This window comes from Scardinius erythrophthalmus (assembly GCF_964197995.2).
Source record: "Scardinius erythrophthalmus genome assembly, chromosome: 17".
Lineage (NCBI taxonomy): Eukaryota > Metazoa > Chordata > Actinopteri > Cypriniformes > Leuciscidae > Scardinius > Scardinius erythrophthalmus.
This window is the reverse complement of record NC_138237.1, coordinates 13,288,718-13,316,113: the sequence shown is the minus strand read 5'-3', so window position 1 is coordinate 13,316,113 and position 27,396 is coordinate 13,288,718. Positions and strand designations below refer to the sequence as shown.

The window sequence follows — 27,396 nt, the reverse complement described above, 5'->3', positions numbered from 1 at the left end:
AAGTAGCTAATAATAGGCTTTTTGTGAAGGACAGGACAACTAAAGAACCTGGACGTCCTTTACTGGACATACCACAAGAGATGAGTGTCGGTGCTAGGTCTCACCCCTTCAAATAAGTGTTCTCAATTTGCGAAATTCAATAAAAATGCTGTCTGTTGCAGTTAAACCTGTGTGTGTGTGTGTGTGTGTGTGTGTGTGTGTGTGTGTGTGTGTGTGTGTGTCACTAGCGGCGCAGGATTTTGATTGTAGGTGGGCCTCCAGAAAACTGGATGGGCCAGTTAAAATAAGCCAAAAACAAAAAACGGGTTCCCCTTCATCTCCGTTTCAGTGCTTTTCTGCGGCACCGAGGACAGCGACTAACTATACCTGAATTTAATGCGTAGTTAGCATAGGTTTAAAAAAAAAAAAAACTGATTTTTTTTGCTGCTTTTTTAAGACAATTACAGTTTAATTTAATTTATTGTTTAATAAAATTATAGGCCTATTATTTTTTTAGTTTATTAACAGCAACAACAGCTGTAAAGATGAAGTTGACGATCGTCATCTCCATATAGTGAACGCGCCTATAGAGAGAAATGCACATCATGGATTACATAATCAGAGAGTAGCCTTTTTCTTTTCGTTTTAAATTGTTAAAAATACATTTTGGGCTTTCTTAAGATATATTTCATGTCTGTGAGGCATACGTTGAGTTTCGTTAAGTTAGGATGAGATGCGCTCCTGTTCACGAGCAATGCAATGACCGCGCGGGCGCCTCAATGATTTTATTGTCTGCTATATTTCCTTTTTAATTTATTAAATCCAGGCAATAAAAAAATTATTGGTTGATAAAAAAAAATATTAAAATTAAGATACAATTTATACAAAACGAAATTCACTAAAAAAGGCTTTCTACAAAACAAAAAGTGGTCAAAATCATGTCTGACCCACATCTCTCGATATATTGCGCATCCTATCTTACTCGTGCGGTTCACTTTTCATAATCAACATAGATGAAAAAATAACATTATAATATTTTAACAAATATGAAACTAAATGAGCTTATTTAATGGCTACAACATGTATAGTATACAGACTCTCTATTTGTACAAATTGCTGCACATTCATTTTATTCTGAATTTTGCACGCATAAGTTGAAAGGCATTTGTTTGCATGCATAGTAAAACATATCTGCAACATTTATCAAGTTCACTGATAATTATGTCACTAATTATTAATATCACTAATTATTATTATCACTTAATGAATAATGTAACAAGGACAAAGCATGTAAACTGCGTTGTTTAGAATTGAATGGATCGCAAATAGATCCGAATGAAGAAACGTACAAAACCATAGTAGAAATGGATGGGCCCGGAGTTAAAATGTAGCGCCGCGGCTGGTGTGTGTGTGTGAGAGAGAGAGAATGTTTGTTCCACTTTACATTTATGGTGTAGTCTATTTGTTTAGATTTATGTGGGATTTAATCATTTTAAATTAATCTCAACTGTGAAATGGACAAAAACAAAATTATACATAGGCTACTTTCAGACCAATTAAATCAAACCCAGGTTTTTTTGTGTGTTTAGACAAATAATGTAACAAAAGTCACAAAATTCCATGACACTGAGATAAGGGAGATATGTTTTTTTTGAATGGGGGGAAAATATCAAATGAGATCCAAACAGAACCCAAAGACAACATGAGGGTTTAAGAAATATTAATTTTAAACTAAACCAAAACCAAATCTTTATCTCAGTGTCATGGAATTTTGTGACTTTTGTTACATTACCTACATCTGTAGAGGATGTACTGTCATCAACTTGCTGCGCGAGCATCATAAGGTCCTCCACAATTTCACCAACTACCTCCATTGTTTAAAATAAATCGGCGTCTGTCTGTTCAGGGCATCACCTCTTAACCGTCGACTGTGAGTGACGTCACGTCCCAACACGAACACGCCCCATATTAATCCCACCCTTGACGCTGATTGACAGGTTTCTGTGTAAGGCATCGGAAATGGAAATGCTAAGGGAATTGCGATTTCATTTGAGTTTTGGCTGGCTACATACGCGACGCTGAGAAAGTGAAAAAGCAGACTTGGTAATTGAAATTGCTATTTAAATATGACAGGGTCAAGACTCGTAAGATATGGGAAACACAGTTGCAAATGGACTTTGCATTTCCATTTTAAATTTGGCAGTCACTGTGCGTTCGCTTAAACGAAAATGCAAACGGTAATGCGCGATTTGCATTTGCGTTTGGATTATGTCACATTTTATGCGTCCACAATTTGAAAACGCAATTGCAAATACAATTTGCAATTCCTTTTGAATAATGTCCGGAATATCATTCCATACTTCAATGTTTTGAATGAACAACGCAGCAGCGCTGCATCTAGTGGATTCAACTATATGAATTGCTATTAATTAAATGTCATCATGTATTAATTCCTTAACATATAATATTATCTAATAGTGTAAATAAATATGTTAATTATCACAGTAAGTTGAAGATATGGATTTCAATGTCTGCCTTAAGCAATCATTAAGCTAACAATTTGCAAAGATAGCTATGTTATGACTTAAATTGTTCAGGCAATTTACCATTGCCTGATGGTGTTACCATTAAATAATTTAATGGTGTTACCATTAAATAATAAATAATAATAAATAGGTAACTTACATTTTTTATAGTTTATACATTTACATCATTGCTTGAACAATTCTGAATCAAAAATATTAATAACAATAATCCTCACACACCTAGAGAAACAATGCAGAGTCACTAAAACACACTCATATAACAGGTTGATCAACAGCCCACACTGGCTTCTTCTCAATGTGAAATAGAAAATGTTATGTTGACAAAAGTACTTCGGTAAAATCTTACCATACTGAGTTATTAATCATTATATCAAGTCATTGCACATACAGTAGATAATGTAAACTGACATAGTTTGGGTTCTAGAGAACATTCTACATTGAAAATGATCTAGCACGGTTTTCTCCTCTCATATTCCTTGCATATTTTGGAGTGTCCATGTCACTAGGATGGTTTTGGACCATTGCAATATCATCTATGATTCTTTCCATTTTTGTATGCTGAGAACTTGATGTAATGCTCATAGTGTCATATCCAGATGACGGTGCATTATTTCTTGGATGCCAGAGCCATCGAAATACTTTATCAGCAGGGTTCAGAGTTCCAACTGAACTGGTGGTATCAGACAATGAATCTCCACTCACTGAAAATACAATGAATGTTAGAAGGTTTGGTTAATTTTCTTTTTTGCCGGATATTTGTTTTACATGCATATCTCTCATAGTAGTATATCTGATATTTGCTTAATACAAATTAAGATAATCCAAGACATTTGTTGACATGAGTAACAGTATAAGAGACTTTTTTTTCTAAAAAACATTAAAACAATCTTAATTATTCCAAACCTTTGAGCGGTAGGGTGGTTTTAATGGCACCTTAACAGTAGCATCAAACTTATTTGATTACATAAGTTAAAGTGTCATAAATTTCGACAGCAAACAATTTATTACACAGATGTATAATCTTTTACTCTAACACAGTAAAATTGTAGCGGGATTAGTTATAGATAAACAGAAACTTACTACTAGGGATCGGTTTGTCAAAGCTTTGCCTTCGTCTGCGAAATGGTTGTTTGGATTCTGGATCAAGGTCCACAACTGCTGCTTCCAGCATCCTCACGATGAGTTCATCCTCGCGTTTATTCCACTCTTCTTCAGTCAGTACCTTCCCAGTAAACCGTTGGATCACTGATGTTGTTGCCTCTCTTTCTCCCTTTTGTAGAGTAAAGTATTCCCCTCTGTTCCTTGCCACCATCTCTTCAATATTCTCAAGCAGATTTTTGATGTTTTGACTGTTATAAGCCAGTGCATGATATCTGTTCTCACACTTTCTTATCAAAGTCTGCAGGGCTTCTCCTTCACACGCAATGTAATGCTCAACGGGTGTGTCCTTCAGCCAGTGTCCAGAGAATATAATTAGAGTATATCTCCAGACATGCTCCCCAAAAAGGCTCATTAACTCCATCACTGTTTTTTCATCTTTTTTTGTAAAAGACTTATCTACTGGTAGCACGAGTAGGAATGCATGTGGGCCAGGTGAACAAACCGTCACACTGCGTAAAATTTCTTTTGCGTCTTCCAGATGTGATGTTGACCATCCTGGTGTGTCAACCACTGAGATTTGACATCCTGCTATTTTTCTTCCTTTCATCATACATTGCTTTGGTCTTGGCTGGGGTTTAAATCCCTAGACCGAATATAAATAATGTAATAATAATAATGTGCAGCAGGCATTTAGGAATTACACAATAATTTGGTATTAAAGATAAGAAAAGTTAAGTACCTTCTGTGGTGTAATGTCAAAAAATTGTCTTTGCAAAATCATGTTTCCTGATGTACTTTTCCCAACTCTTTCTCCTCCAAGAAGCACAATCCTAACTTCTGAGAGTTTTTTTTTCCGTTCTGTTAATGAGAAAGAAATGGTATGTGTTTTTGTCTACAAAGAATATCTTGCATTGTTACGTTGTGCAACTTTTGTTTTAAATATCTCTTGTACCTTTAAGCAGCTCTTGAAGCATGTATTTTTGTCTACGTCCTTTCTCCATGTCTGTTTTGCCTTTCTTCAACTTCAGCTCAAGCTCGTTGAATGGATTGCTCTTCTCATCTGGCACATAGTGACAACCGTTGTTTTCCATCACCATTTCCTCGATCTTCTTAAGGAGTTCTGTGACTTGTGTGCTGTCAGTGTGATTCTTACAGTTAACAACATGATATCTGTACCCACATTTTTCCATTAGCCACTCAAGATGCTCTCCTTCTTCTTCAATACGTTCCTCAATGCTTGTTTCTCCAAGCCAGTCTCCTCTGGTGAACAGCACGATTGTATGGCTCCACACCTCCTTACCTAAAAGACTCATGTGTTCCTCCACTGCTGTTCGATAAGTTTTATTAAATGCTATGGCAGTAGGAACAGTTAACAGAATTGCATGTGGGCCAGGAGGACATAGATGCACACTTCGTCTAATCTCCAGTTTGTCAATCTCTGATGTCTTTTCGAGAGGAGATAGCCAGAACCAGCCTGGAGTATCGACTATAGTCAACTGTTTTCTGTCCACTTCAGCATACCTAACCTCACTGAATACTGTTGTTCTTGATTCATCAACTTGAAAAGCTTCTTCACCCAGAATGAGGTTGCCTGCAGAACTCCTTGCAGCCCACGATGCTCCAAGTATTACAATCTTTATATCAGTAAGATGTTGTTCCTCGGCTGAAAGAAGAGGTCAAATTTATTTTTCTCTGTTCTTTTTCTTCTATTTTTATAAATTATGTTGCAGTTTATATAACATAGGTTTAATTCAGGACTATTATTGCATCAGCATGTTTTTTTCTTTCATTTACAAGTATGTACTTTATTAGAGAATGATTGATGTTGCTTTTCTTATGACTGATACAGATACAGATTTTTTCAATACAGTGGCTATTGTGTAAAAAAATGGTGGATTATTTATTACACTAAATAACTGTAGATACTGTTTGCCGTTTGTTATCTGTACTAAAGGTAAAATATTTTACCAATGGTAGGCAGAGTTTCTCACTTATCTAGTATTACTTTCTATAAAGTGAAACAATGTAATGTAATCATGTTTTTAAAGTACCGGTAATAACTTGTTACTTCTAAAGGCAGCAATCCCAGACTCTGAAATCAGTTTTGTGTCTATCATTAGTATGTTATATTTTCTTACCTTTAATACATGCTTGAAAGTTGCTTGATACAGGCTCGAGTTCAGTCCTTTGACTCTTGACAGCAAGAATTCTTTGTTTGACTTTTTCCTTTCTTGTTTTCTCTTGCTCATCCTCTAGAGACACAGCTTTGCTGATTTTAAAGTAATTGTGATTGTTTTGGGCTACCATTTTCTCAATTTCTTCCAGCAGTGTGATCACTTGAGAGCTGTCATTCCTTTCTTTAATATTAAGGACATGATACCTGTTCTGACACCTTCTTAGAATTAATTGGAGGTCTGGCCAGTTTCTAAGATTGTTTTTGAAAGATCTATCATCATATGGAGTGATGGAGCTGAACAGCACAATAATATGTCTCCAGACATTCTCTGACAAAAACTCCAGATGTTCATTCAAAGCCATTCTATAGATTTCTGGAAAAATATTATCTACAGGAATGACCAGAAGGAAGGCGTGAGGTCCAGGAGGACACAGTGTTGGGCACCTTATAATTTCCAGTGTGTCAAACTTTGGAGTATTTTCCACAGCATAATGCCACCACCAGCCTGGGGTGTCAACCACAGTCACATGTCTTCCATGTACTTCACCCTCTGCTTGAACAGATCGGGCAGTTCTTCTTCCAACAACAAAAGCATTTCTTCCCAGAATGGTGTTTCCTACCGAACTTTTTCCACTTGATTCTATTCCACCCAATTGTCGACCCCCAATCAGTACAATTCTTATTTCAGGGAATTCTTTGCCTTAAAAAAATAGTTTAAAATGATTATATATTGGAACTGTCCAAAAGGTGTATTCAAATATAATTAGTTTAAGTTAATTGTAGGCATGACAAAAGAGAAGGATAGCTTACTGCTTGAGAGACTGTTTGAGATGGTTGAAAGGCTTCCCTGTGTCCTTTGTTCTGACATCTTTCATTTCCTGATTTAAAAATAATGTAATTGATTATTCACATACAACTTATTCAAACAATCATGTTTGCTATTTTATGTATGTTAATGGTATGGTAACATAATGTGAGTTGCACAGTTTTGAAAACGAACGTTAAGGGTTGTTTTAAGGACATGTTTGTGCATGCCAGTAGCCAGCCACTCTGAAGCCGTCAAAGACGATTCTAAACGAGTCAAAAGTCGAGACAGGACCCATCGTCAAAATTTCTGTGTCCACCACTCTAGTTCATCCAAACAAACCAGAAAAGAGACTCAAAGTGCTAAATAACGGAATTATCCTTTAAGTACATGATTTAAGTTCTTAGAGACATGTATATTAGTTTTGTTTCGAGATAAATTCAAATATGTCTTACCTATTGCGTGTATCATGTAGCAGCTTAAAATGAAAGTGAAAGGCTTCTTCATATTTCTTGTCAACAGCATGTAGGTTGCCAGGTCTTTAAAAAAAATGCTTCAGTGCTAGGGAAAATAAAAATAACTATTATTTTCAGTGGTAACTGATTTTAGTCCCTTCATTTTACTGTAGGTTCAAATATACTTAAACCAGATATTATTTAAAGTGTGAACAGTAAATGTTTTACCAATGCCTGATTATTTACTTGAGGGTTCTTTAAAGTGTAAAATAGTATATTTTTCTTTGACTTCACAACTCAGGATAGTCACTAGTGCGTTGTTTGATACTGTGGGTGTTTTTACAGTACCATCAGTCTATCAGTAGGCCTATTTGCATGACATCATTTTATTGTATATCCAAAGTTATTAGTCAAATGGCATTTACGGCTCAGTTGATTGGCTCAAAATGTTATGTGGTTCCATGTAAAAAGAGGGCAGATTTCAGATTGCTTGCTTTTGGGAAGCCCTGTGCCAGACAATACCTGTCCCTTTTAAGATGAATAGTAACACTAATGGTTAACTTTATTCAGGATTTATAGACATTTTTGTGTGTGTCAGGATAGTGAGACAATTACAGTGTGTAGTTCTGAGAGACCTCTTGGAGTGGTTTGAGAAACAAAACAAAATGATAGGAATGTTCTGAGCAAGAACTGTAACCTAGAATAAGATGGGCTTTTGAACACAACACACTCAGAAAATTGTCTTGAAAAGTATACAGAATTTAGATGATTTATGTGCATTATTTTTATTATGTGTGTTTGGTCTTAGGGAGTTTGCCAAAGAAAGAGAGCGAGTGGAGAAGAGGCAGGAGTTCTTGAAGCTCCGCAGACAGCAGCAGATTGAGAGGGAGCTCACTGGATACCTGGAGTGGATCTGCAAGGCAGGTTGGTATAAACGTGACCTCTCTATGCTGTGTCAAAGGATTCTGTTAAACACTTCACCACCATGCATAGAAATATTTAATTATGAATACAACCCTATTCATATCAAGAATTTTACAAGATATTGAAAATTCAATAATGCATCTCTGTAAAGTACGTCAGATAAAGTCTAATATATTCTTATATATTTAAAAGAAAGTACATTATCTGAATAGTTGTAGTGCAAAAATGTTTGTATCATTTAGTCCTCTGTACAGTACTAGTGAGAATGGACCTTAATTCTTTATAGAGTGTATTTCATATAATGGTTTCACTGATTTTCTTACATATATTTGTTCATTCCAGAGGAGGTGTTGCTGGCTGAGGAGGATCAGAATGCTGAGGAGAAATCCCCTTTGGATGGTGCGTGGTACAGGAGGAAACAAAACAACCCAGGTGAAAAGAGGGCAAGGGCAGTGCTTAATTTGTAAATAAATAATTACCGGATCAAAAACAGCAATTAAAAGGCACTGTGCCCGACACGGACCATACAACTTAAGTTTTCCCGGAACATACAATGATGTCTCAGTGACGGCACAACTGTAAGAGCATCATTCACTAGTTTCAGCACAGCCCTAACTACAGCCTAGTGTATTATTCTGTCTCGTATATAGCTTTGTTGAGACATAATATCATTCAGTTGATCAGTGATATTCTCTGACGGACGCTTTTGTTGCCTTTTCCACTACATCGATTTCTGATTCTGACTGATCTAACTCCCGTTGCTCGTGTCTCCCGCTATCCTGATTATTATTAGCAGTTCCATCTTCGGGATCTCTTTTGATTTGAAACACTACCAGCTTTACTCATGGATATGGAAAATAAAAATATGCTTGATTGTCTTTTTGACATTTTGGCAATATGAACTTATTTATATTAGAAGAATTCATCAGGTATATCCACTTTCTCCAAACTTCATTCTACTCTCCAAACGTTACGCTTTACTGCTTGCAAAACAATAAGCAGTAAACACCAACCAATGATAGTGATTTTGAACTTAAGAAAGCTGATCAAAAATATATATGCTGAGGTCCAATAGCAAAACATAAACTCCAAATACATTTGCGTGAAGCTCAACTTCCATAGAAATGAACTGACAGCGCATGTTTATGCCGGATCGTTTAAAACCAATGTCGGAACGCAAAAAATCCAGAACAGGAACCGATTCAAATTAAGCACTGGGCAAGGGTCAATGGGGCTGGTTTACCATAGTATCCTATGTCAAACCAGGCCAGTGGAAGGAATGCCCTCTTGTTACATGAGCCATCATATGTGACCATGCTTTTGTACTGTAATGGGGCAAAATGGCTTTTGGTAAATCTGAGTTTAGATTTCGATCTTTTCACCTGGGCACAGTTGCTAGATAAGTGAATTGATCACATGTTGTGCAGAGTCCTCTCAACATTAAAAATTTCCCACAGATACAAGAATAAATGTAAATAAAAGTCCATGTGTAATGTATTTATATATTAAAATACTCCTAAAACCAGTTAAACGTCCAGTTTCATAGGAAGACAGGAAAGAAAATATTTGTTTTATTTATCCTTAATGCCATATTGCCTATATTCGCACTGCAAGCTACTTGCTTTTCTACTCGCAGACTCTGTTTTATCAAGGCCATAATCTCTGTCAATTTGGGCTGTTTTGGAAGCCAGGAGTAATTACAGGGATTAAGACGACTGGTATAATTGGATTATACGCATGCACACACATACATTCTCACATGCGTGCCACACAGTGTTGGGCACTGACTAAGTAATGATGCCACTAACCTAAGTACATTTTCTGCTGCATGACATTAGTTCAACTATTTTCAAAATACAGGTAATGCTGTTTTTCCAGCAGGCTGCAGTTGTGGTGTATATTAGTTTTATTAGCTGTATTAATAATATACATTTACCTGCGTTTAACTCGTTGGGCCCTATCTTGCACCCAGCGCAATTGACTTTGTACACCAATGCATGTATCATTCCTATTTTGCACCCAACGCACAGCAGACTTTTCCCTCCACAGATGCACGTCGGTAAATTAGGGAATGAACTTGCCCTCCGGGGTTGGTTCAGCGAAAAGAGGAGGTGTGTTCCAGCGCAAACATTCCCTTGTGCTATTTTGCAGTTCCAGAAAACAATTCCGCCACAGACAAGGAAAAACCTAGTCTAAAGTCAGTGGTGCGTTTTCAGTGGCGTTCAGATGCTATTTTAAAGGTGCATGCTTGGCCATAATGTAGTGTGGGTAAAAAAATGTATATGCCTGTTTAACCGAAGCTAATTTGGGGTGGGTTTATCCCATCCCCATACAATGTCACTTCTCTGTCTTTTACGGCTCTGACGAGAACGTCGGTCTCCTCGGCTGTGAACCGCGCCTGGCAAATCCGCCGTTATAATAGCAATCCGCCATGGAACAAGCGCGCCTGCTCTTAAAGGGAATGTGAGATGGCGCTCTGATTGGTTTATTTCACGTTACGCCCAAACCACACCTATGAGTAATGTAGCTACTTCAGACCAACCCATTTTAGATTTGCGTCGGGCGCAAGAGTCATTTATCCCGCCGGAATAATAGCAACAGCGCCTGAGATCCGCCCACAAAGTTACTTGTGTTTCGCGTTTGTTACTTGCGTTTCATATCGTTAAAATAGGGTCCGTTATGTTTATTCAAAAACTTGGACAATAGAAAATTCTATTTTGATGTGGTTCGCTTTGAGGCAGATTTTTGTTTTTTAAACCAGTCTATGAATCAATGTTTTTGTTATTTAGTGGCCTGCTAACCTGCTGTAATTAATGAGCTGACAAGCAATATTAATCAATAAGTAAATCAGGTAAAGTTGTGATTGTATATAGCTTTGCCCATCTTACAACAGAATGTCATTACATCTGTTTGTTTTTTATCTTCACTGTTTTCACTATCAGGCAGAGGGCAGATGATTAAAGCTATGGTTCCTTCTTGAGCTGTAATTAGTGGTGTCGACTGGATCTATGCATTTAGAGAACAGGGGATAGATAGAGAGAGAAAGTGAAAGTGTGAGAGTGGCGGGAACCCAGGATTGTGTTTTCACATGACTAGTCACTGCAAGATCAGGCCAAGATCACTGTAGGTAGACACTCATATTAAGCTTATATAATAAGTATAATATCATTCAGTTAATGAAAAATTAAGACATTACATTGTTTTGACAGACAAGTAAAATGATTGTTTTCCAGATGTAATATTGTTAACCACTTGTTCCTCATTTGATAAAAATCATATGCTAGTAAAAACATGTTTTGGTTTTATTTACATAACTTGTGCTTGACTGTGCTAAGAATTTTTTTCCCCATCTGATTAGGAATTTAATGTTTCTTTAAACTCTATCATAATGTTTGTGTATATGTATTTGCATGCTTATGCACTTTTTGTGTTCAGTCCTGAAAAGAACAAAGACCAGAAAGGGTAGAAACGACCTCATCAGTGCTGAAGAAGGAGAGGAACATTTCACAGACATCTCCTCTGTCGGTAAGCTTTGACCTTTAACCTTAAGAAACTCTCATTATCAATTACTGTGATGCATGACCCTTTTTGTCTATGCCAAATGCTACTTTTTAACATAACCTGCATCAAATTTTTCTGCAATATAGCATTAGAATAGAATTTGTTCAATTGATTTTATTTTATTTTGTATATCTGGTATAGAATGATATTAATAGTCAGCAAAAAGCAAAGAAATCACTTCCCCTGGTAAAACGTAAACTGGAGAAGGGAAAACAGGATCAGGTGACTTCTGCTATGTATTAGTACTGCTGTAATAAGCCTTAAAATCTTTCAAGCTTGAGTAGATGTTCTCTTCAGTTTTTAGATTTAAAAAGGATAGAATGATTTATAATCTTAAACACTTAGCCTAACAATATAATAAATAACAAATCCATTTCCACTGATCTCAACAAGATGCTGTTTATATTTTTGCATGTATTATTCATAGTCACATTACAGATGAATTTACAGTAGTAGTTCTGTGATCAGAGTTTAAGTATCTTCCCTTAATTTGTTTTTGAATGTTTTTTAACCTCTCTAGCGCCACCTGGATCACCTTTCGCCCGAGCTAGCCTGAAGAGCAGTAAGAACGATAGCTCCTCGTACTTCCGTCGAAAGGAAAAGAGGATCCGCTTTTTCATCCGGCGGATGGTGAAGGCACAAAGTTTCTACTGGATCGTTCTCTGCTTGGTGGGATTGAACACGATGTGTGTGGCTATGGTCCATTACGACCAGCCTGAGGGGCTCACCAAGGCCCTGTGTAAGAGCGCTTGCTTTCTGTTCACTAGCAAATACAATTGAACTGTGTCAAAACACATTGATTATTTTTGGGCTATTTAGTTTCCTAAACTGCATGTTATTAGACTAGTTTTGCAATCTCTCCTTGCTCCGTGAGTCACGATTCAAGATCTCATTTCAGTTTCTCAAGCAAAAAATGACTTGATAAATTTCATTCATTTCTATAAAGCAGCTTGTTTTTTAATAAATCAATTCAAAGCTAGGATTTAGATTAATCACTTAATGCCTGTGGCATTTTTCATATATTCAGTGTTATTAATATATTATTAGTATTTTGAATTAGCTTATATTTCAGTTTTGTCCATTTTCATTGTAGTTTGTTTTATTTATTTTGCTATGCGCTTTTGTAAATTTGATATATATATTTTTAAATATTTCTATTTACCTTTAATTTATTTTAATTTCAGGTTTAGTTTTTGTAATTTTATTACTAATGTACGTAAATGTATTACAAATTTTATTAAACTTATTGATTTCAGTTAGTTGCCAAAGCAACATTTCTATTTTTAGTCTGGTTTTAGTTGTAGCTAACAATAATGTGCACTGTAATAACAACACTATATAAAGTGTATATAAAAATGTTTTTGTAGAAATTGTAAATTATTGTAAATAATAAATAAAATAATAAAATAAAAAAATGATTAAATCGTAAAATTATTATAACATTTAATTACATTATTTTACCTTTTGCTTAAATGATTGATCCTCTGATTGAAAAAAATCGAATTAACAACTTGAGATAAATATTGAGATATAAATACATTTAAATACATATATGTATTATATATATATATATATATATATATATATATATATATATATATACATTTAATTAAATTTTTTAATAAAAGTATATATTGAAGATTGTCGAAATGCTGAAAAAATTGGTGTTTTATTTCTTTTAGCTTTGTTGCCCAGCTCTACCTTGTAATAGCATTAGTTTGAAGGGTTTGTGTGGGAAAAGCTTGGGTGGTGATGGATAACCTAATCTCTCCTTTCATTTCTATGGGCTGTTAGACCTGGCAGAGTTTGTATTCCTGGGTCTGTTTCTGACAGAGATGACTCTAAAGATGTACGGCCTGGGGCCCAGAAACTACTTTCACTCCTCATTCAACTGTTTTGACTTTGGGGTGAGTCACAGCACACATGATTCAGACGAGCCTGTGAGGCTGCATCCAGTCAGTCATTATCAGCCACTGTGATACTTGTGTCCACGCTGGATCGCCACATGCATGCTCTGAGCCATTTTACTCACATTCACTCCAACTGTTAATTTTCCATTATATTTTATTTGTTTTCTAGTTAGTCCAGACTGTTTTAATAATTGCCATCTGCTCACAAAAAATAAACCCATATAACAGAAAGACTCTTAATTTATATTCTCAGGTAATTGTGGGCAGTATATTTGAGGTGGTGTGGGCAGCAATCCAGCCTGGTGCATCTTTTGGGATCAGTGTTCTGAGAGCCCTGCGTCTGCTCCGTATATTTAAAGTAACCAAGTAAGTAGATGTGTGTTTTATGTATATATATACTGTATATATAAGGTCTGAAACTTCTATCACAATATAACAAACCCCTTACAGAATCATAGGATGAATATTTTGTATATTTTTTTTAATTTTACACTCTGAAATCAGCATTTCTTAAAGTGATCAGAGCCACTTCTATATGTTGTGGTCTATATGTTAATTCTCTCTCTTTCTCTCTCTTTGCAGGTATTGGAACTCTTTGCGGAATCTGGTGGTTTCACTGTTAAACTCCATGAAGTCCATCATTAGCTTGCTCTTCCTCCTCTTCCTCTTCATCGTGGTGTTTGCTCTGCTAGGCATGCAGCTCTTCGGGGGGCAGTGAGTGATTTCTGAAATGATCTTCCATCATTCTAGCCATTTCTGTCCAGTTTCACCCCTTTGATTAATATTTATGTGTTCTGTAAAAAAAAAAAAATTATTCCACATCTTGTCAAATATCATCCACCAAACAATTTGCAAATTGAAAGATATAGACAGCCCTCATGTTCTTTTTTTTATTAATTAATATGGACAACCATATAAAACATAACTACAATCAAAAAGTGACTGTGTCAGACTGGAGCAGATTCTGTAAAGATGCTGGAATTGCACGTCTGAATGCAACCTTATGACCACAGCGGGTCTATCATGAAGCTCTAATAGAAGTTTCCGTAATATCTCTGTGGCATCTGCTTCAGATCAGTTTTCTGGAGCTGATCTTAAGCCTGACGGCGTGTTTGATGTGTCTTCTGTCAGACTGAGATCAGCCCTAGGCTCCATCTGCCTTATCCATGAACAAAACTGGTCACAACATGTGCTCAATTGTGCAATCTCATTTATGTAATGGGCTTGTAAAAGCGTGTCCTGCTGTCAAGTGCAGTTTCGGTAATATGTTTTAATAGTCAGTCTCAAGTTTGAGCTGTAAGCTCTGGATAAATTTGAATTTTCTTCCTGGACACTGTCTGCATCCTAAATTGCATACTCTCTACTTCTTTTGTACAAGTACTTATGTCTCAAAAAAGTATGTTCTATATAGTGTGAATGTGTGCAGAATGTAATCCCAATGTTCTACATCATGTTGTTATTGTCATGTGATCACATATCCTCTCCCATGGCCTCATGGCACAGCCTTGCTAAGTATACTTTGACTCATACGCGTACACAGGCATTCGACGCATGCATAATTTAGAGCAATCTCTCGCCACGAGTTACAACCCATGTAAATACTGCCAAAAAATGAAATACAGAGTACACGAGTACTCTTCTGATGACGCAATTCGCGTCACACGCACTGCACGCTGACCCCCACGTTCGCGTAAGAATCTACTGGATGCGCATTTTACTACCTACCTTCCTTCAATAGTAATTAGTTCATTCATTTTCTTCAGTTGCCATCTCGCATCAATTAAATTTTACAAATGCATTTTCTGTCAGAATTTCAGTCCAACCATCCGTCATCCGCTCCCTTCTTTTCTATAATTCCTCTGCCCTCGTGCCAACTCTTGTGAGCAGTGGGAGTGATACGGCATGCCAACAAGGATTTAGATCTCTACGCTTAAAGAATTACTGAGCTGAATATGCTTTAACGAAAGACACCCCGCTGACAACAAGCTTGATGAATGAAAGCTTTAGTCATGCCCTTCCACTTTCTCTCGCTCTTCTGTTTATTTTATTTTATTTTATTTTAGCATTTATTTTATTAACCAGCCAATCCTTTGCCTCTTGCGCACAACGGATCATTTTCAATTTTTAAACAATGATCCAATGAGATGAATCTGAACATCTCCAGTGTAGTGATAGTGGTTATTATTGTTAGCAATAGATTATGCGTGTTAAACATGGCTTCTTTTTAGTATAGTTGCGCTCCGTCTAGCTGTTTTTAACGCAAGAACGCGTCCTGAGTGAATGCCCATTAGTCATCACAGCCAGACTGTGTGTCTAAAGGAAGAAATGCATATTCAAGATTCAGATGGGAAATGGTACCCATGAGTCACTCTCCCCTTCCAAATAAAGCTCACATGCACTGGTAGTCCTATTTTTAATTTGACACATACAGCATTTATGATCTTCATTCACGATGATGTGTTCTGATAGGTTGTCGTCCCGTGCGTGTTGTGACGTCGGTATACATGCACATCTCCTATTGGCTGTGATGTAATCAAGGTTTAATGCCCGCAGGGTCTGATCGTATTAACTCACCTGGCTTTGTTTGGTGACTGTGTTTTTGAGGTCCTGTCAAAAGCCCCTAGAGTTTGTTAAATTGCTGTCATGCAGATTACCAGTGAAAGCGCTGGAGTTTTGGAAGGGATTGCAGAGTACAAGCATAAACATTTGAGTGAATTTGAGTTTGAAGAGACTTTCTAATTTAGTCTTTGCTCGTTGAGTTTCTTGACCCTGTCTGTGCTCGCTAAAACGCTCTGAGTGAAGTGGTTGTTTTATTCCTTGTGTTGCAGAGAAATATGTCTGCGGATGATATAACCGACTTTTAGGTTTAGTTTTCAGTTGCTGATGCAAATCATACTGCGATGAAGTATTTGGAGATTTTCCCTCCAGCAGAACATCCTGTCAAATGAGCCTCTGTCGACGGTTTCATCCTGTTTTTGTCGTCTTTAGTTGTGTGGCCCCTGAAGGCCCTGAAACACAAGCTCGCTCAGGTTTGTTCTATGAAGAAAGTAAGTGTTTGCATGTGTAGGCATGAAATACAAAACCCTTCGATGCTTCCCCAGCAATTACAAAATCTTTTTTGCATTTACAAAATTCAGTGTAATCAAGCATATTCTAAGCTTCTTTTTCAAGCGAACTGAGGATGCAATAATGCATCTACTGCAGCTTCTGTTGGAAACCTCTTTGTGTTCACAATGTAAAGCTAATGCACACATCCCACGACAAGCCGGGACTGAATTATATATCCCTTGCGCAATAATTCTCTGTTGTGAAAGCAAGCGTGCTCTGAATCTCCTTTATGAATGGATGAGTCACCGCTGTGATCTTGTTGTTCCCTTGAAGGCCAGACTCTGAAAGGCGATTTGAAGGCAGGGCTGAAAAGAGAACTTTGAAATCTAAAAATAAAATGCTAGAAAGAGAAAGAGAATGGCAGGGATAAATTACAAAATAGGAAAACTGATCCTCCGGTTGATTTAATCTGAGACAGGGACAAATATTCCTTGCCTTACATGCAAGAGGTGGCGAATCTAAATCTTGCTTAGACAGTTTTGTAAGTGCATCTGTTTGTTAGTATTTCATTAAAAAAAAAGTGGCATATTTGGCTGAATTTTATTTGACTTCACCAGAATGTTGGGTGTGTTTTACGGGGGTCAAGATGAAAGACTAGGGTCTCTGTGGGGACAGTTTTAAGGTTTGGAAAATCTCTCTGTGTTTTCATTCAGAGGGTGAATGAAATAAATTAAAATAAAGCTAAAACAAGCCATGTCTCATTTGAGTACAACTTATTCTGATTGTTCCTCAGATTCAAGTCGACAAATTACTGATAAGTGCCGTGCTCAAAGGTATAAATGATGATAAAACAGAATTTTGATCCTGGTAACTCAGTATGTTTGTTTTGACAGCCCTGCATCGCTGAACCAAATTAAAGCAAACCAGAACTGACATCAAAATCTTCAGTGTACATATGAAGCCTTTTTACACCAAGTGCGTTGAAGCTCTCTCTCTCTTCCCAACTAGGTTTAATTTTGAAGACGAAACACCCACTACAAACTTTGACAGCTTCCCTGCAGCCATAATGACAGTCTTCCAGGTATACTTTATTTTATTTTGGCCTTATGAATGTTTAATGTGTTTTTCATATACACATATATATATATATTAAACTATAAGACTGTTTGGTGTGCTCGACCTGTTTATGCCTCTTGCAGATTTTGACAGGAGAGGATTGGAATGCTGTGATGTATCATGGCATCGAGTCCCAGGGTGGCGTCCGGAGTGGAATGTTCTCCTCGGTCTACTTCATTGTTCTTACGCTTTTTGGAAACTGTATCCTGTCCTACATACTGTATGTTCAGATGTTTTAAATATTCAGCATCACAGTGTGTGCTAACCAGACACGATGCGATAAGATTTCAGCGACATTTGTCTGTCCACAACAGAAGAGACATGACAAATCAATCACAGCCAATCAGAGGAGCGTATGAGTAGAGCTCTCTTTGCAAGCGAACTGCACTCGCAATGGATAAGTACATAATCAAATTATTACACCATTTGAACATTATTAAAAATTATTATTATTATTTATTTTTTCATTTTTTTAAGATCTGAGGTGAGTTTTCCATCCTCGCTGTCATAAAGGCCACACAAAATGATATGCAAACTCATAATACATTCTTTTAACTTGAATTAAAGAACATAATCAGTACCTGAGATTATCATTATTATTCTTTGTATGTTGTTGTTCCAGCCGCGACGTCACATAAATAGAAGCTGTTATTTTTAACAGTAAATAGAATCCCCTGTTGCTCTTCATGTATCACTATCGCAGCTGGTTAAGATGAAAGGTCTGATACCCTTTATCACACGTTACGGAGTTGCATCTGGTTAGGACAAAAATATTTTTAATGCATCTACATTAAAAAGTTCTGCATATGGAAAGATTTTATTAACTCAAATTCATTAAAATTCATTTCTTGAAATTATTGATAAAATGTAAAAATTAGGGCTGTCAAACGATTAATCGTGATTAATCGCATCCAAAATAAAAGTTTGTGTTTACATAATATATGTGTGTGTATGGAGTATAATTATTTTCTATATATAAATACACACACATGCATATATATTTAAGAAAAATTTGTTATTTATATATAAAATATTTATATATAATATAAATGATATATAATATAAATATATATACACAGTATATACATGCAAATATTTCTTAAATATATACATGCATGTGTGTGTATTTATATATAGAAAATAATTATACACCGTACACACACATATATTATGTAAAAACAAACTTTTATTTTGGATGCGATTAATCGTTTGACAGCCCTAGTAAAAATATAATCTGTCTTAATGCAAATCTAATGTATGTTAAAGGGATAGTTCACCCAAAAATAAAAATTGTGTTATTTTTTACTCACTTGTAAATTGTTCCAATGAAATTCATTTTTGGGTGAACTATCCCTTTAATTGAAATGCCATATGAAATACAGACAATTCTCTAACCTGAAAACAACCAGACACGCTTCTCAATGTATTCTTGGCCATTGCCGTGGATAACCTCGCCAACGCTCAGGAGCTGACAAAGGTAATTAATTTGACCTTAATAAGGCTCCCTATATCTGCATGTCACCTGAAGAGGCAGTATGTTTCTTTTATCCTGAGCTTTCATTTCTGCAATGTCCTTTAATTTAGGATGAAGAGCAACAAGAGGAGGCAGCGAAGAAGAGCTTGGCTCTTCAGAAGGCCATGGAGGTGAAGGAGGTCAGCCCCATGTCTGCTGCCAACATCTCAATAGCAGCGTAAGTGTCTGTGTTACTTTCCCTTTGCTTCCATTTGATTTTTTTTTTGTATCCAACTTTGCTCTATGGAACTTTTCCTATAATGTGCGCTGTAGCTGTTGTTTGTTACTTCTCTGTTAAGTTTTTTGTGATTGCTTGATTGTTTGTATAGTCAATGTCAGTGTGACCCTGGCCTCCCCTTTAAACCTGCTCTGTGTAGTCTGTTCTTCATAAGTGTGTTTATGGTGTTTCAAAGCTACAGTATATTATTATATTTTAATTATATGGCATCTGCAGAGATAGTTATTATGGTGCCATATGCTTTTTACATATGTGCATTTTTCCCCAAAAGCTTCTACTAGGTAAATGAACCTAAAATGTTTTGTAGTTTAAGGAAATTAGGAGTGGAATTAGGTTGTTTCTTCAACTATGAGCACTTTTCGCCCCTTCACAGTCTCATTAGTTTATTTACAGTAATTTGTAAACATCAAACAGTCTATATACATGCATCACAGAAAATGACAGTGACGGAAATAACATTTAAGCATTTTTAGAAGAAAGATTGACTCATTTGTCTTGCTAAGGCCTAATGTGTATCCTAAGTACACAATATTTTTTATAATATTTTCAGATTTAAATTGAACTTCTTTAATTAATTTAATTTCATGCCCGTCTTTTTTTGTAAGCAAGTAAACTAACAGTTGCTAACTGTATTAGTGGCAAAATTGTTGGTCATGATGGAAACGAATCCACAACATAATTTGTGTAAAAGTTTGTAATAATAAATGTGTAATAACAATATATGATATGTTTAATATAATTTAGTATATTCCTTGTCAAACGTTTCTAAGACGTTATAAGAGAAACTAAACATTTTTACAAATCATCCTCTTCTATACAAATGACTTTATTTGAAGAAACACTGAGTAATGCCAATCTGCAGTAGGTTTTTAGAAAACAAAACAGTCTGAATGGTTGTCTTGTTGTGCTACTTTCATTTACATTTGTTTTCATATGTGTAACCATTTTTTTTCTGTTCACAGAGCACATGATGTTAGTACTTTACAATTGTCACCTCAATATTTCTTAACAAAACTAATTATAATCCACATTTCATTTGATCACATCAAATCAAATTTACTAAACTGCCAACTGTACATTTCTGTAATGCAGCTTGTTTATTGTTAAGATCTTTAATTTCGTCTGAGTTGTTTTTAACACATGTATTATTAGCTTTATATTTTGGTGACACTGAAGTGGAGGGCCAGAATTTTTTGAAATAATTTCATAATTTCAAAGTCTTGAGACATTGTCCAAGGCCACAGTCTGTACAGTGTTTGAAGTGTCCTTTACTGAAGTGTTACCAATGTTTGTGTCTTGTATTTGAAACACACGGGGGCAGGTGGGCAGACAGAAGTGACATCACCCTGACTGCCATCTGCTCCCTCGGCACTTTTTTCAGTTGAGTTTGTGTCTCATTCTTTTGTTTTGTTTTTTTGTTTCGCATGTGCAGTTTTGTAAAGCAAAATCGAGATGCAATCTCTCGCAGGTCTTCAGTCTGCAGCGTTCACTCACCGTGAGTTGTGCTCTCACTTACAATACTCCTCCTCTCCTCTCCTCTCCTCTCCTCTCTTCTCCTCTCCTCTCCTCTCCTCTCCTCTCCTCTCCTCTCCTCTCCTCTCCTCTCCTCTCCTCTCCTCTCCTCTCCTCTCCTCTCCTCTCCTCTCCTCTCCTCTCCTCTCCTCTCTTCTTCCTATCTCCTTAATGCTTTAATTCTCTCATTGTTTCCCCTCTCTGTCTTTTTATTCATAGCTCATCTCATTGATTTCGGGGTTGATCACAGCATCAATTTTTAGTAGTAAACAAATGCTTTCATACAGATTCCAATTAATCAACACATCCTTGAATGTTGGCTTCACAGAATGTTGTCTGAAATTAAGAAAAAAAGAAAATGGGTAAAAAAAAGATTTCGGTTTTATGTATGTTTGAATTAGAGATGCGCGGATGGGCTATTATTTCATCCGCAACCGCAACACCATCCGCACCAACGTTTTTTGACCAATTTTCAAAGCCGTACCCACCCGCCATCCGCTGATTGTTTTAAGGTCTATGGCTGACGCGAGCCGCGAGGCTATAAAGCTCTTGTCTGTTCTAGAAAGGATACTGATCCAATGCAGCAAAGATATTTAAAGGCTAAAGTCCCTACTAGTAAAGCTTATTGGCTATGTTGTATTCCCATAATATCAGCAGTGAACTCCGTCTCCGATCGGCACACAGGGACAAAAATAAATAAATAGCCTAAATAAAACGCACATCAGCAAACCTGACCTTACCTGACTAGGCTACTGAACAATTATATTATTGTAATAAAAAACACAATTTGGCACATAATTTCAACATGCTGCTATTTAGCCTTCTACTAATTAGTGCATATTGCACTTTATTTTTTTGCAAAAAGAAAGAAAGCTTGAATAAAATAACAAGTCATCCACATTATAGGCTAATTAACTTTACGCACTGTTATGTCAGGGTGACGACTAGGACGAGCCTATTCTGAAGACTGCATGGGAAGAGAGCGTGTCTTTTTCAGCTTGACAGTGCAATTCATTTTATACCAGCAGGCCTAACAATCATTTGATTGGTTCAACCGCCACCCGCCCGAATTTAATTAAAATATTATTTTTCGTCACGTCATCCGCTGTAACCGCCAACAGCGCATCTCTAGTTTGAATATTTGCTAGCCTGTTGCAAGGAAGTTGCTTAGATAAATGGATGGATGGATGGATGGATGGATGGATGGATGGATGGATGGATGGATGGATGGATGGATAGATAGATAGATAGATAGATAGATAGATAGATAGATGATAGATAGATAGATAGATAGATAGATAGATAGATAGATAGATAGATAGATAGATAGATAGATAGATAGATAGATAGATAGATAGATAGATAGATAGATAGATAGATAGATAGATAGATAGATAGATTTGTGCTTGGTACTTGGAGCTTGTTATTCCTCCTTTACATGGTCTCCTTTTGTCCTTAGATAGATGTATTATATATGTGAAGGCTCAGAGGCCTGCAGCACTTTGATTTTTATCCTTTTGATAGCGGATAACTTTTCCAATATGAATGAAGGCCAAGCTAAACAGAGCAGTCTGGGTGTGCTGTCTGCAAGCTTCACTGACTATTTGGATCAGTGGGCTTTGAAGTGTGTGGGTTTGGGGTTTGTGTGTGTATGTTTCTGCATGCAAGGGATAGAATGGGACTTTTCATCAGAAAACATCATTTGGTGCATTGCAATTATATTGACATCTGCAGGTTTTGTGTTGTTTGTGAGTCAACATTCCCATTTCTTGTTGCATTTTTCTATTTGTGTGTGTTTTTCTTTCTCACTAGTTGTTCTTCCTTTCTCTCTTGACCTCTTTTCATATAATGTGATTGTTTGTCTTAAACATGTCTGTCATTTTTCTGTGTTGTGCTACCCTGAATGTGTCTCAAAGGAGTTATGTCTACACTCCATGTCGTCGCTTTGTGAGGTATAGTGACACAGCTCAGGATGCTATTATTATTTTTGTTCAACTTTAGTGATTTTTGTCATTAGCACATGCTATTAGCACATCATTAGGGCTTCTGAGTCCCTGTAGTCTCTGTCTCTTCTTAACAATGCATTTGGTGTTGGACGTAAGTGAAATGCATGAGTTAAAGAGCATGAGGTACAGATTATACTGAAACTGTATACTGTATAGAAAAACATCTATGCCAACCACTGTTCCACTCGGATGCTTGAGAGCCTGATATTCTTAAAGGGGTAGCTCACCCAAAAGTGACTTTAAAAGTAGGGGAGAGCAGGACACAACCTAACACTTTTTGACTTTCTCAGTTTGTGTGAATTCACTTGGGGTTCAGAGTATTTATTTTCCCCCACATTAATTTCACACGTCTAGTACAAATGTGTGGGTTTGTTTCATTAATAGAGTGTATACATTTTTCTTGATTTACACCGAAAGACTGGAAGTGAAATGTGACAACATGCCCCGCAGGTGGGGCACATTGTAACATGTGAGGGGCACATTGTAACGCAGTGTTAAAACATGCCCCACATGTGCAACCGGGATTTAAACCTGGCTAGGGTCTTCTGCTGGTTAGATCAGCATTAAAGAACTATCTCAATGGCTAAATAACAGATATAAGATATAAGAAACACAAAAAACAGAGATGAAAAATTAACTTAAGTAAGAAATTTACTTTTGCTATGGTTAAATAAATGTTCAGTGATATCTTCCAAAGATTTTTTTAAATTTTGGCGCATTTTTTTCTCTATAAAGTGTTGATTTGGCAACTAGTAAAATACTTTAAGATGCGTCATGCTGGCATGTGTGGAAAGTTTTAAACCATGTGTGTTACAACTAGCCCCGCGTTAGGTTGTGCCCCGCTCACCCCTACCTTTAAGAATGAATGAACTGTATGCAAATGACCTGTGTTTTGATGAATACTTTTATAGTATTTGTTAATATTTTAAGTTGTTTTTTAAAGTTGTACTTTATTTAGTTAGTAGAGTAAAGTTACTTATTTTAGGTTTCGGTAATTTTGTTACATTTCATTTGTTGTACATTTTCACATTTGTTGTACATTTCATTTGTTTTTGTTTAAATGTTTTCTATATTGCTTTATTTTTATGTCACTTTTAGTTTTAGTTTTAATACTTGACTTACTTTTTTATTAGCTTCCTGTACCTTCAAGATTTAAAATTAGGTCTACCTCTGTTTTGATTGGCTAATTGTTTATTCTTTAAAAAAAGCCATTCATGCTGTATTGTTTGCAAACAACATTACTGTTGATCATGTCATCTTATGTCAAACTCATGACATACGATATCATGAAAACTTACTGTGATCGGAGTGATTTTGAGTGGTCGACAGTGGTAGGCTCATGGATGTGGGTGTTATCGGAGTAGGTACATATTGATGTGTAATTCAGGCGAATGTTCTCCCGTCCCTCAGTAAAGAGCAGCAGAGGTCACTGCAGAAGATGTCCATATGGGAGCAGCGCACCAACCAGCTGCGCAGACACAATCTGCGCAACAGCAGCGAGGCCCTTTTCAACGAACTAGAGCCCGAAGAGCGTCTGCACTTGTCTTCTGCGCTGCATCTGCGACCCGACATGAAGACCCACCACGATCGGCCTCTGGTGGTGGAACATCGAGACGGCACTGTGGACAATTCCAGGACTGACGGAGATGGGGACGGCCGAGAGTGTCAACCGACAAAGAAGCCCCATCGATGTCGAGGAGAGAACGGAGATGCAGGGGAGGGGCGGCAGCATAGACACCACAGCCGAAACAGAGAGCACCAGGGTGGCCTGGAGCGCAGCAGCAGCCAGGATGGGGGACACATGAACCACATGGCTGGCTCTCCTGAGGAGGGCTCAGGGATGGAGGAGAGAGAACACAGACATCACCATTCTCGCCGATCAAGAGAGCTCAACGGGAACGGAAACGGCCCGATCGGTAACGGAGGCAGGGGTGAGAGTAGGGTTCGAGGTCACAAAGAGGGCGAAGGAGGGAATGGAGAGAGGAGGAGACACCGGCCCCGTGTTAAAGCCCAGTCCACACTGGATGGAGAAGAATGCAGGGAGAATGGTGGAAAACGCAGGTATGTTCTCAGACTGTATGTCGACTGTATGTTCTTCTGAAGAGCACAGACACAAAAAAAAAATATTTTGAATATTGTTGGTAACCAATTTTTTCAGTTTCCCTTGACTTCTATTGTCCGTATAATGAAAGTCAATGGGAACCAAAACTGTTTTGTTACCAACATTCTTCAAAATATCTTCTTTAATGTTCCACAGAACAAAGAAACCAGTGGCCGAATGAATAAGGCATCAGCCTTCGGAGATAAGGGTTGTGGGTTCGAGTCCCATCTGTCTCGTCTGAGACAGTACAGAAAACCAGAGCTCATTGTAAAATCTTTCACTTTCTTTGGGGGAAAAAAAAAAGTTGTGGCCTAATGGTTAGAGAGTCGGACTTGTAACCCGAAGGTCGCAGGTTTGAGTCTCAGTACCGGCAGGAAATGTAGGTGGGGGGAGTGAATGAACAGCGCTCTCTTCCACTCTCATTACCCACAACTGCTCTTGAGCCAGCAAATATGGCTGCCTACTGCTCCGGGTGTTCATGGAGTTTGTGCGTTCAATACTCAATGCTGTGTGTGTGCACTTGGATGGGTGAAATGCAGAGCACAAATTCCGAATATGGGACACCATACTTGAATACACACGTCACATCACTTTCTTTTCTTTCTTAGAAAGTCATACAGGTTTGGAATGACACAAGGGTGAGTAAATGATGACAGAATTTTCATTTTTGGGTGAACTATCCCTTTAAGCCATAAATTAAAAAAAACATGACATTTAAGATAACAAAATACTAAAAGTGGAAGTTGCAAAAAAATACTAGAGCTTTTTTCAAAACTACACATACACATTTTTGCAATATCTTTTGACCAGCTTGTTTAAAGATGATTCTTAGATGATCAAGTCAGATTCTCATCAGATTCACACAGGTGTAGCAGAGTAGCCAACATTTCAGTTCACATGAATTTTGAATTTGTTCCACTAATGTTTGATAACCACAAAGAGTCCAAATACTTTTTTCTTTCAAAGGTTTTTTCTTGAAAAGTATGCTTTTTTTTTTTAATAAATGAAATTACTTTGATATTTTGTTATATAACGCAGTGTCATTCATCATTTTATGCGAGGCATTTTGAAGCCGTGTACATTCGGAATAGACTGACATTGAGTATATGATCAGACATGGCATTTGTTGCTACAATTTTATTGTTGCTTTGATGTGCACATACTTTGCAAAGCATTAGGGAGCACTTTGAGTTATATTGTGTATGTTGTATATTATTTTGTTCAGATGTATAGCTTTCCAATTATTACAGGGGCAGACCGACAGAAACAGACAGCCTAGCCACCAGCCCTCTCCAGTCTCCTACTGATGAGAAGCCAGAAGTCACGGATAATCTAAAAAACAGCACCAGAGCAGGCCCAACCGGAGTAAACATCCCCGTCACCATAACTGCCCCGCCAGGAGAGACCATAATCATCCCCAGTAAGTATTATTTAACATTTATCTTTGGATTTAAATAAGCAAATGCTTAAGAGTCTATGATTGGATTATTATCGCAGTGATTATTATGTTTCTAGCATATGTTTGGCAACAGTTCTTCTGACCCTAATTGATGGAGTGTGTAGCTTTTCATTTAGGAAAACAAATCATGGCCATATTCCAGGATGACAATGTCAAGATTCGTCAGGCTCAAATTGTGAAAGAATGGTTGGGAGGGAGCATGAAGAATCATTTCCACACTTAAATTGGCACCTCTGAGTCCAGACCTTAAATTCATTGAAAGTCTTTGGGATGTGCTGGAGTAGACTTTACAGAGTGCTTTACTCTTACATAGTCAATTCAAGATCTTGACCAAAAATGTTGTGATGTTATTTCCATCAAGAGGTGCATCAGTTTTTGGTCAAGATCTTGTATAACAGCAGCTTAGACATTATGCTAAATGACTACTTTTGTGTTTCACAGAGGAAAAAGTGTTTTAAGTGACATGAGGGTAAATACTGTAGATGATGACAAACTATAAATTTTTGGTTGAATTATCTACTAACTATAGTATTATCCACACGTATTATCTACTAACTTCAAATTCAGCACTGCTAAAAAGAAGGCAGCTTTGAATGTTTATTTGCCACTTGTGACATTCCCTCCTCATCTTTGCTCTAATGATTATCTGTTTGACAGTGAACAACATTGATGGTGACAGTCTACTGCTGAACGAGGAAAAGAAGGATCTTGATGAGCTAAATCAGAATGCGCCCAAACACATTCTGCCTTACAGCTCCATGTTTGTGTTTGGTCCAACTAACCCGTGAGTTAAACCCCAAACCCTACAGTATATGTTCAAGCACAGTCTTCAGGAGAGACATGAATTGTGTATCACATATATTACCTGCATAGAACTGCTGTGAATAAACATCTAGATTTCGATGTACCTACTGAATAGTGTGAATAAGTTTTGTGTTTTCATGTT

At 37.0% G+C, this 27,396-nt stretch overlaps 2 protein-coding genes across 3 annotated transcripts in view; one reads left to right on the top strand and one right to left on the bottom strand.

Moving 5' to 3' along the window:
* cacna1bb (calcium channel, voltage-dependent, N type, alpha 1B subunit, b) overlaps nt 1-27,396 on the top strand; it is a gene marked incomplete at its 5' end in the record, with an annotated part of 156,599 nt that overhangs the window by 78,257 nt on the left and 50,946 nt on the right. The window contains 15 exons of the mRNA XM_081389983.1: nt 7,871-7,986; nt 8,329-8,418; nt 11,422-11,511; nt 12,068-12,286; nt 13,342-13,454; nt 13,711-13,823; nt 14,040-14,171; nt 17,514-17,586; nt 17,705-17,822; nt 19,031-19,098; nt 19,206-19,312; nt 20,805-20,867; nt 24,301-24,951; nt 26,242-26,411; nt 27,108-27,234. Of these exons, the coding sequence (XP_081246109.1) occupies nt 7,871-7,986; nt 8,329-8,418; nt 11,422-11,511; nt 12,068-12,286; nt 13,342-13,454; nt 13,711-13,823; nt 14,040-14,171; nt 17,514-17,586; nt 17,705-17,822; nt 19,031-19,098; nt 19,206-19,312; nt 20,805-20,867; nt 24,301-24,951; nt 26,242-26,411; nt 27,108-27,234 (2,250 nt within the window). The remainder of the gene's footprint in view (nt 1-7,870; nt 7,987-8,328; nt 8,419-11,421; nt 11,512-12,067; nt 12,287-13,341; nt 13,455-13,710; nt 13,824-14,039; nt 14,172-17,513; nt 17,587-17,704; nt 17,823-19,030; nt 19,099-19,205; nt 19,313-20,804; nt 20,868-24,300; nt 24,952-26,241; nt 26,412-27,107; nt 27,235-27,396) is intronic.
* On the bottom strand, nt 2,651-7,124 carry LOC308705117 (GTPase IMAP family member 8). Of its 2 annotated transcripts, XM_081389981.1 has the most exons (8): nt 7,063-7,124; nt 6,803-6,930; nt 6,613-6,680; nt 5,765-6,502; nt 4,579-5,289; nt 4,366-4,484; nt 3,606-4,269; nt 2,651-3,226 (listed from the first exon to the last, which is right to left on the bottom strand). In XM_081389981.1, the coding sequence occupies exons 3-8, from the start codon at nt 6,668-6,670 to the stop codon at nt 2,958-2,960; spliced, it is 2,559 nt and encodes an 852-aa protein (XP_081246107.1). In that variant the 5' UTR covers nt 6,671-6,680; nt 6,803-6,930; nt 7,063-7,124; the 3' UTR covers nt 2,651-2,957. The 2 variants fall into 2 exon arrangements, with proteins under 2 accessions (XP_081246107.1, XP_081246106.1); XM_081389980.1 differs by lacking the exon at nt 6,803-6,930.

What these genes read in the sequence shown, in the direction of transcription:
- LOC308705117 (XM_081389981.1), bottom strand. Translation starts at nt 6,670, where the DNA reads ATGTCAGAACAAAGGACACAGGGAAGCCTTTCAACCATCTCAAACAGT. An exon ending in CTCAAACAGTCTCTCAAGCA is followed by an intron (nt 6,503 to 6,612) that starts GTAAGCTATCCT and finishes TATTTTTTTAAG; the next exon opens with GCAAAGAATTCCCTGAAATA. An exon ending in TTGACATTACACCACAGAAG is followed by an intron (nt 4,270 to 4,365) that starts GTACTTAACTTT and finishes TATTCGGTCTAG; the next exon opens with GGATTTAAACCCCAGCCAAG.